Here is a 10,799-nt window from a genome sequence, read left to right on the forward strand (position 1 = left end):
CTACGTTTCAGTTGAAGAATGAAACAAGGCAGTGAAATTACAGAACATGGTGGCATGGTAACTTAGTTCTTCAAAATGGTAATGTAAGAGTTGTATCTATAACTTGTGTCACATATTATCCGTAGTACTTCATAGATACTATCTGTTATCACACATCAACTGTTAGGTAATCACTAAATTTATAAGCGTTGATTTATATTAAATATTATTACGAACATATAGAAAACAAACATATTAAATAATGACTATAAATTTGTCTTAAAAGATTAATTGTGTCATGCAGGAATTTAATCAAGAAGAACAATAAAGACCAGAAGGCCCATAAACTTAGGAGCTATGTAACTCCAAGCTATACCTTCATATATTATCCTACAAAACCTATAAAGCAGTATTATGGATAAAACATCGTTCGTATCAAATAATGATTGTCGTGAGGCGGGAAGCGTATCTCAACCCCCTACTGGAGTACCGTTAGACAAAACAATTCAATTCACACAACTCCGGGTGTGTTTATGTATGTTACTGCCATATGTTTTCATTATTAGAAGATGCTAGATGGAATATAACAACTTTAGTTATCATGTTTGTATATTTTTTAAATAAGTATTATTATTCAAAAGTACTTATATACAAGTTTATTTGCATAAATAATTTTCAATGCTATTTGTTATTATAATTGTAACAGTTTATGTACCACAAATAGAATATTATTTAAAAGCAAGGTAGTAACGTGTTATTGACATAATAATATATTTATGTTTATCTTACCGTGTAAGGACAAATACTGCGTGAAAACCTTTGGTTGATCTTTCTTGCTCAACAATACGTACCAGGAGTATCCAGGAGATAACTTCACTTTTAGACTCAGGTCCGATCTCACTATTATTAATGTTATCTTTCTATTTTATTCTGATTGTAAATAAAGTTAATGTATTTATTTTGAAAATTGCTTGGCGACTGAATTATACTGCTATATTCTTATTACTGTAAATTCCTCGAGGACTACTCTTGACTTTCTGAGACAGGCAAAATAACTCAGTATAATTCTATGAATAGATTATTCGATTTAAATAAAATAAATACAGGCTTCAAATATAATGTAAACTTAAATTGATTTCTATGGTAATCAAAACCACACATGAAAGTAGACAAAGTCTCAAACTTATAATAGTCTTAACGTAATATGAAATCAATGTAATTTAGGAAAATAACCATTCACGAGACGTCTGGAAAACATGTAAATATATTTGAATAAATTTAAATAAATATTAGAAATAAACATATTTTCCAATATATGACCCGTAAGTAACGACTAATAGATGATATGGCCTGAAATTTATTTTGCTTGTGAGTTTCGGGGCAACCGCCTTGTACGTACAAGCTATTAACTGTCTTTTATTGGAGAGATGCCAAATGCAATTGTCGAGTCATGACCTTTCCAAATACTTCGAGGGAGTTTGGGACGGAAATGGCCGTTGACACGTTACGAGTTTTTGTATTGTATCTCACATACTAATTACAACTACCATGTGTACACGTTTGGCGAAAATGTTAAGAGCCCGAACATGAGTTCTAATTTGACCTTTACTGAATTCATGTGTAAAGTTCTGTATCTTATATTACATTGTTAAGATAGACTGTTAAGGTTTAGTGCTAATTCTTAACTGACATCAAAAAGGAGGAACTTTTCAAGTCGAGCATATATTAATCATATGTCAATAATAATTGATACTAATAATATAATTTATTGTGAAGTTTTGCCACATCAAAATGTTAGGAGTTATATTTATTTTGTGTATAATTATGTTGTATTTATTGAAATAATAATTATGATGACGCGATATCTGTAATGCCATTAATATCACACAGGTGTTGGTTGCCAATTAAGGTGGGCCGTCTATTTGTTTATAACTCCAGCTATTATACACAGAAGTATGAAAACACAAGAAGTCAAAATAAATTTAATTATTTTTAGACCGTTGTATACCTAACTGCTTCATTCTATACGTAAAAACACTTCTTCGTATTTAATTTTATTTTTTTTGCTTATTTGGTAGTACGAGTAGTCGTTGAAAGGGGAAGATATAAAAAAACAATGCTTTATATTCTGAGCCATTTTCTTGATTAGACGAGTTTAGAGGTTCATTCGAAGGAAAACTGATAGAGGAAACGTTTTTTTGAGCCTGCCAATTCGAGCAGCTGTTACTTTTTATTCCATTTCCATTACATTCGTTGTCCAATTGTACTTTACAATTTGTATTAATATTTGTATCTTTTAAAAACACGAAGATTCTTTGAACATAATTAATTTCTATTTTGAAGTGGAATGTGAAACAAGACACAATAATCATTTAAAGTATTACAGAATTTAATTTAAACAAATTTAATTATTTTATATACAAATTATTTTGGACAAACATTGAGAGTTTGTCTGCTTTTTTTAGATAATACTTAGCCTATCCGTCTTCGTGATACATTCGTCATACATCTATATTCGGGTCAAATTTTATTAAGATCTACTGAGTCGTAAAAGGTAACAAACATACAGATCAACATAGATAACTTATAATATTATTATTGAGATAAGGATTATAGGATTTGCAATATTTTATATGGAAGGAAAAATTTACTGATGTAAAGACAGTTTTTATGTATTTAATTAAAATTTCTTTACAAAATAAATTATTATCAATCACTTTATGCATGCCACAAGGTGATTTTTTTTTCTTAGGTTATGTCATACTGAGGGATATGCATGTGAATTCGATTCCCATTTATTGATTTATTGTCATGCATTTTTTATTAGTCAACGTTTGAGATATTAAGAAATACTTACATATCTTAGCGTTAAATATGCATATTATTTCATTTATTTTATATGTAAGAGTTAAATTAATAATAATAATACCGTGTGTATAAAATTTTAATTAAAATATAAATGTAACAAAAGAAATTGGGCTCGTCCGGGATTTGAACCCGGGACCTCTCGCACCCTAAGCGAAAATCATACCCCTAGACCAACGAGCCACTACATAGTACTTTAAAATAATGATATTTATATTACTTACACGTATCTTAGAGGTAATAAATTAATATTAGTAGGACAAGATATAGGCTTATTTGTTACAGACAAAGTATTATCTCTTCACCTGTAATATAGATAATCCCATATAGATAAAATATATTTGTTGGCTATAGACAAATACTGGCATCACATTAAATACTTATACTGCTCCTAGTACCAGCAGTGTTAAATCTTGATCTGACAGGATTCGAACCCATCACTTTTGATTCAATTAGATTCCCACTTCAATTCAAGTTTCTTTTTATACATATTTTTAGTTGCCGATGTGGTGGTCTATTGTTCTAAATATTGGTTTGTATTTTACTAAGTAATGGAAATTCAGAATGTTTCGGTTCAATATGTATATTAGAACCGTATACAGATATGTGTGTGTTATACAGCGCAATGTAGTCCTAAACCAAAACAGCTATGGATATTATCCAATTTATGGATTCATTTCACTTATGAATACAAATGTATAAATTAGGCTCGAAACCACTGTCAAGTGTATGACATAATATACTGTAATATAAATGAAAATAAGAATTTACTCTATACTGAACTATTTTCTACTTTATATTTAATTTAACTAAGGCCTTATGACTCATATAATCTACTAGTCCATTTAACAAAACAATAAACTGACCTTCTGTGTTATTTTATAGATAATTCATACCACCGTATACCCTTGCAGTAAAGCGTCTCGTTTACCGCACCCGTAACTGGCTTGGTGAAATAAAGCGTAAAATCTTAGTACAATATTAACCCAAAAGACTGAACTGGGACGTACATATCGTATAGGTAGAGCACCAACGTTGAATGGTAGTAATATCTACCCAACCAATTGTTGTCAAAAGTATAATACTGCTGCCACCGGAATTCTTAAAGAAGAGTTCATCAAAGTAACTATTTATATATAATTTATTACAGATATAGATACAATAATGTATTTATGCATAATAAATAAAGTTACTGTTCTGCGAATAATTACAATGTAATGAAGTGTTCAAAACATATCTTATTAAAAGTTTCTTGATACTGAAGTTACACGAAAAGTAAAATTCTATTTCTACTTGCTTGCCTGTTAAAATTCACAGATATCATTGCGCATGATAGCGCAACTCTACGTATTCAAAATATAATATATGACAGAAAAGTTAGTATAGTTAACGATGGTGTAGGTATGTTTTCTTACACTAATATTAGGGTAGATACCTATCTAAATATTTTGTTGGTATAACCTCGCCCCAAGCACCTCGTTTAACGGGCACACTATAACTAGGTTGGTGGAATAAGCGTAAAATCTTAGTAGGATATTGACCCAAAAGACTGAACTTGAGGAATGGCCGAATGATGGAAGAAGCGCCGAAATACGAATTAGTCAGTTTTGTGTTACCAAGTCTTCCTAGACTTGATGGATAATTTGTTGTCCGTATCAACAAATTATTGATAAATTTATACACTAATTTGTCGCTAACACTGCGTAAATTGAGTGTCAAACAATCCTTAAATTTTACTATGCTATGTATTTATTTATTAACCATATACTTATAGACGTGTCTTTTAAAAATAATGTATATTATGGATATGATAATTTAATATATTGCCTAATTAAAATATAATTTTCAATTAAAGTATTAACAGTTCGAATACATAATTTATTTAAATAGTGAATTCTATGAGAGGCAAATTCAAGTTATATACAGCCATCTGTTACCGTTCGTTAGTTATATATAGTGGTGTTTAAAATGCGCAAATGAAAAATGGAAAGTGGAAAGTGGACTGTATATTTGATTTTTAGGATGAAAGGAGGCAAGGTACCTGGATTACTCGATGTCTTCCCGGAGGCCGGCCGTCCTTTCGTTCTTGTACGATGCTGCACCAGCACACTATGACACTTCACAACACACAAATATTGTCTATATGCAAAAATATACAAAATCAGTTTATATATTGTCCAAAATACTAATTTTAATGCGGATGAAAAAACTATGATAGCCACCGTTCAACGATCTCCGAATGACTACGTGCGCGACAGCCCGAGTCTCGCCGATCGGGCTCGAGCGAAACATCTCTGTCCTTTTCAGATTCCTTGCCAAGGAAAGAGATAGATGTGGAGAGGACGTTAGGAAAGGAAAATAGGTATACAGGCGCAAACATCCCCCCCCACTTGAAGGATCCCTTCAAAAAAAAAAGCAAATGCAAAACAAACTAACTAAAATGTAGGATACTAACCAAACTAATAATATATTTAACAAGAGAACGGAGCTTAACTATATTTACTATTTACTGATTAGGAAGTGGGCACAGACGAACTACTGGTCGTAGATACGAGCCAGATGAAGTTCGGACTCTAGCTATTCTAATAATGTCATCTTTCGCGGGAAAAATTTCTTCAATGATACCCAAAGGCCAATGAAGAGGAGGTGCGTTATCTATAATAATTATTACAACATTGCCCACTGCTATGGGATTCGACGGAGTATTCCATTTCTGACGCGTTGTCAATGTATGCAAATATGAACGTCTCCACCGAGACCAAAATGACTGTACTAATTTGGTAAGTAATGAATGACGTTGATTAAGATCAATTTCATTACCACCAAGAGTTGGTGCAGGCAAATATTTCAATGGTGTTGATGTCAAGAAATGGGCCGGCGTTAAAAGCAAGCGGTTCGGATGGATCCGATGTTAACGTGCGACACAATGGTCGACTATTCATTACTGCTTCCACTTGCGTGAGAACAGTGCTAAGCTCCTCAAAAGTGAGAATCTGATCTCCTACTACTTTATATAGGTGACTCTTCAGACTCTTGATATTAGATTCCCAGTTCCCACCGAAATGTGGGCCGCTGGGGGATTAAGATGCCATTCAATGCGATTTTCAGCTAAGACGTGCGAAAATTCTGAATTAAAATATTTTGAAACTAAAAGTTTATGCAATTCATCTAAATATCCTCTAGCTCCTATAAAGTTCGTCCCGTTGTCCGAATACAAATGCGTTACTGGTCCGCGACGAGATAAGAAACGCTTAAACGCCAATAGAAAACAAGCTGCGCTTAAGTCAGAAGCCAACTCAATGTGAATAGCCCTAGTGGTTAGACACACAAATAAACAAATATACGCTTTACGCGCACGTATGCCACGGCCACGGTGCGGTGTTACCTTTATTGGACCAGCAAAATCTGTACCGGTATGAATAAATGCTTTAACGGATGGCGTTACACGACAAGCGGGATGATTTGACATTTCGGGAAAACTTGTTTAGGGCGCAATCTAAAGCAACGGTTACACTTATGTATTCGACTACGAATAATGATACGGGCCGAAAATATCCAATAATTGTCTCTAAGAATTGACATCAACAAATCAGGGCCAGCGTGGCAGTGAATTTTGTGAAAGTAATCGATTAATAAATTCATTACATGACCGTTACGCGGTAGTACTATAGGGTGTTGTTTTTGATAACTCAAATCAGAGTTCTGAAGACGTCCACCAACAAGTACAATACCATTTTCTAAAAATGGTTTCAGTCTACGAAATGCGATACTACAATGTTTACCAGATTGCATAGCTTTAATTTCATGCGAAAAGTGAAACTTCTGCAATTGCCTAATTAATTTATACTCCGCGAAGCGTAAATCAAATGCGGTAATGTATTTGCGATGCGGGAGCAGTCTAACAAAACGACAAATATAAACAATACATCTTAACAATTTACACCACGACGAGAACTGATCTGCTAATTTTAACAAAATTAAACTAGGTTCGATTTCAGAAACTAATAATGCTTGCGTTTTTTCCTCGGGAGGATTCGATATACTAGTGGGATTGAACTCCGCTATCTTCCACTCGCTAGGGCTCGACGATAACCAGGGTGGACCATGGAACCACAACGGATGATCGATAATTTGTGCGGGTGTCAATCCGCGCGATAGACAGTCAGCAGGATTGTCTATACCCGAAACATGACGGAAACTATCTGGTGCTAAATAAGACTGCAACTGAGATACGCGATTGCCAACAAAAGTATCCCATCTATGGGGCGACGAATAAATCCAACAAAGTGTCACAGTTGAGTCAGAAAATGCGATAACATTGCTAATAGTGAGACGCTTACTACAAGTGTCACACACAATTCTAATGAGTTTTGCGAGTACTAATGCGGCGCACAGCTCTAGCCGTGCCAAAGATACCGTTTTGGTAGGCGAAACCCTAGATTTTGAACACATCAAGTGAACGCTATTAATTCCATTATTACTAACATGCAAATAAACTACTGCTCCGTATGCCTTTTCGCTGGCATCAGCAAAACCTACTACAGTAACGACGCTATCTCTCGTTATATCAACATGACGCGGAAAACTAATTTTATTTAATAAATGCAATTCACTACGGTACTGGCTCCATAGTTTTACTATCGATGCAGGCGGCGCGTCATCCCAATCACACTTCAATAACCATAATTGTTTCACAAGTAACTTTGCGTATAAAACCACAGGTCCCAAAAAACCCATTAGATCCCATAACCTAGCTACGCATGACAATATAGCGCGCTTAGTGCACTGCTCATTAGGCGGGTTTATTTGAATGCGAAATAAATCTGTGCGGGGCGACCAAGATAAACCTAAAACTTTATGGGTGTCAGTTTCATCAAACTCCTTAAGCGCCGCGAGTCTATGAGAAATAGGAATTGAGTTAAGAACTATTTGCGAATTACTTGTCCACTTAACTAAATCGAAACCAGCTGTTTTAAAAAATGCGATCATCTCAGTGGACAATTTTACCCCTTCTTCCTCTGAGTCGACTGAATGGACTACGTCGTCCATGTATAACCCTAATTCTAAAACATCCCTAGCATGCGGGAAGGAGTCTCCAACATCCTCAGCGAGCTGTTTAATTGTACGCAATGCGTGAAACGGACTAGATTTAACACCAAAGCAAACACGATTAAATTGATAGGTAACAATGGGATCGGTGGGTGAAAAACGATACAATAGTCGTTGAAATTTACGGTCCTCTTCACGAACCTCTATGCACAAAAACATTTGTCGCACGTCTGCGGACAGTGCGACCGCGAATAACCGAAAATTAATTATTATATCAAAAAGATTACCCTGTAAATTTTCGCCACAAAACAAAATATCATTTAATGAAATGGAACTAGTAGTTTTCGCGCTAGCGTCTAAAACAATTCTTAATTTAGTGGTCGTCTTATCCTCACGAACCACTCCATGATGCGGTATAACGTATGAAAGCGATTTATCTTCACACGCCGACGTAGGTGCGGGTGAGATGTACCTTATCTATATAATCGAGAATGACATCGTCATAAGCTAATTTAAATGCGGGTGAAGCAATTAATTTTCGTTCCAAACATAAAAATCGTTTTTTAGCCAACTGATAAGAATCGCCCAGTGTGGACGGATCCTTACAAAATGGTAAAGCCACAATATACCTACCACTGATCGGGTCGCGTTTTGTAGTACTACTATAATATTTTTCGCACGCGTTATCTTCTGGACTTTTAATAGGAGGTACGTATATCTCCTCTAAATCCCAAAATCTTTTAATTAAATTGTCCAGAGAATTCGATACTATAGCACAACACGTCGTTACAGTGTTGTTACAAAAAGTAGCAGGCGCGGGTCCTACAACAATATATCCCAACGTGGTTTCCCAAGCATAGGGAGAACCTAACTGACCTTCAATTTTATTTGTAAGCAATAAATGATGAAACAATGATGCGCCCAATAACATGTCGATGTCACCTGGACAGCTATACGTGTCATCAGCCAATGGTAACACGTCAAAATCAGACAACTTGCACCTATCTACAGTCATATTAGGCAAACGTTCCGTAATCCTATCCACTACCAATGCATCTAACTCGTACGAAATATTCCAATTAAATCGGGAGTGTATTTTAATATTTACTAATGTGTCGACAGCCTTATTCGTACCGCCGATACCTTTTACTAATAAATTTGTCTTGCGTCGGTTACATAAACCCAATTTTTCACATGTACTATTAGTAATAAAATTACTTTGCGAAGCGTTATCTAATAAACAGCGAACCAAACATTCCCTACCATAAACATCGTAAACAATAACTCGTGCGGTCGCCAACAAAATAGTATTGTGAGTGGTTTTGTTAACTAGTTGTGTACTGCATAACGCAATGTCCGCGGCCGTCGCGTTACTAGTATTCGCTATCTGTGAGTTATAATGTGATGCGCGCGGTGCATCAGTGAGACGCGGCGGCGCGTACGGCGAGAGAGGCGCGGGCGGCGCGGGCGGCGCGGCAGGGGCGAGCGGCGCGAGTGGCGCGGCGGCGGGTGCGGCGGGCGACCGGTCGCGGCCGTTTTGTGCATACGGCCTGCCGGTGTTACTAACGAAATGCAACATCGAATGATGTTTTCTATTACACACCTTACAATTAATACCAGAATTACAATTTGCTATTTTATGTTTACTACTCAAACAATTTAGACAGTAACTATGACCTCTAACAAATAAATATCGATCGTATGGGGACATATTACAAAAAGCGGCACATTTATACAAATTATCATGTGGCACTGACGAATTGCATAAAGAACAAAACTGTTTGACCATATTATTATTGTTTACATTCGCCCGTGTACACTGTGTTGTACTAGAATACGTGTGTGTCTGTTTAGTTATTCTGGGAACGACACGCTCGGACTTATTTTGATGTAATTTTACAAAGGAGTTCTGTGCAATATTTTAATTTGTTCACGTAAAAATGTAACTAAGCTATCGAAACTGGGTATCACAGAACCGCGGTATTCCATATCGAACAAACGAACTATATCTGGGTCTAAACGTTTTAATGCGAGGTATAAAAATACAAATTCTGCTAAATTATCCAATTTTAGGTTTTTTAAGGCCGCAACAGATGATGCGAACTTATCAACGAATGATTCTAGACTTTCAGCGGTTGTACTAGACATAGGTTTTAAGTTAAAAATATTATCCAAATAAGTTGTTGCTTGAAACCGCAGATCTTCATATCTATTAACCAATGTCTCGTAAATAATACTATAATTGGATGCGCACGGAGTTAAGCCTGCGCATACAGACCTAGCCTGCCCCGTGAGTTTACCTAACAGATAATGCAATTTTTCCAAATCAGTAAGTGAGTCGTTATTATGTACTGCTGACAAGAAAGTAGAATGAAATAAATTCCAAACTGTCACATCTCCTGAAAATTCAGGAATTTGGAGGGCTGGTAATTTTGGTCTAGAACTCTTAATCGGCTCAGATGCTGATATATTAGGTTTAGAATCGTGTGACAGATTCAACTTTGTAATCTGTCTTTTTATATAACAATACAAATCTTCAAATGCCAGCCAAGCCTGATGGCTGGGCTGATGATTAGGTTTCAACCTTGTTTCTATAGCGTTTATAGATTCCAACGTACTTAAATAGTCGTTCCGTATAGAATCCAACGATTCAACTTTTGATAAAAACAATTCAATAGAAACATCGTCAACTAAATTTTTTGCAGAATTATAAATACTTTGAACCCGCTCGAAATAAGCTGACCTTCTTGAGATCAAATTGTTTAATTTAATTTCTAAGTCGGATAACGACATTTTGCTATAATTACTATATACCTACTATTAAAATTAACAAATGCGTAACAAAATTCGAGATTGTTCTATTGTAATACAAGTAGTAGTTTTATAACTACCTACAACTAATACGC

At 35.3% G+C, this 10,799-nt stretch overlaps 1 protein-coding gene and 1 non-coding gene across 2 annotated transcripts; both read right to left on the reverse strand.

Annotated features, from left to right (window-relative positions):
• Nucleotides 1-2,955: 2,955 nt before the first annotated feature.
• On the reverse strand, nt 2,956-3,027 carry Trnap-agg (transfer RNA proline (anticodon AGG)). Its single transcript has one exon. It is a non-coding gene; the product is annotated as a tRNA-Pro (tRNA).
• A 1,863-nt stretch (nt 3,028-4,890) lies between these two features.
• On the reverse strand, nt 4,891-9,472 carry LOC131854519 (uncharacterized). Its single transcript, XM_059205645.1, has 3 exons — nt 8,366-9,472; nt 6,490-8,181; nt 4,891-4,953 (listed from the first exon to the last, which is right to left on the reverse strand). The coding sequence occupies exons 1-3, from the start codon at nt 9,470-9,472 to the stop codon at nt 4,891-4,893; spliced, it is 2,862 nt and encodes a 953-aa protein (XP_059061628.1).
• Between the last annotated feature and the right edge of the window lie 1,327 nt (nt 9,473-10,799).

The sequence above is a fragment of the Achroia grisella genome, unplaced genomic scaffold (genome assembly GCF_030625045.1).
Source record: "Achroia grisella isolate CSIRO2021 unplaced genomic scaffold, CSIRO_AGI_Agris_v1 utg11952, whole genome shotgun sequence".
NCBI lineage: Eukaryota > Metazoa > Arthropoda > Insecta > Lepidoptera > Pyralidae > Achroia > Achroia grisella.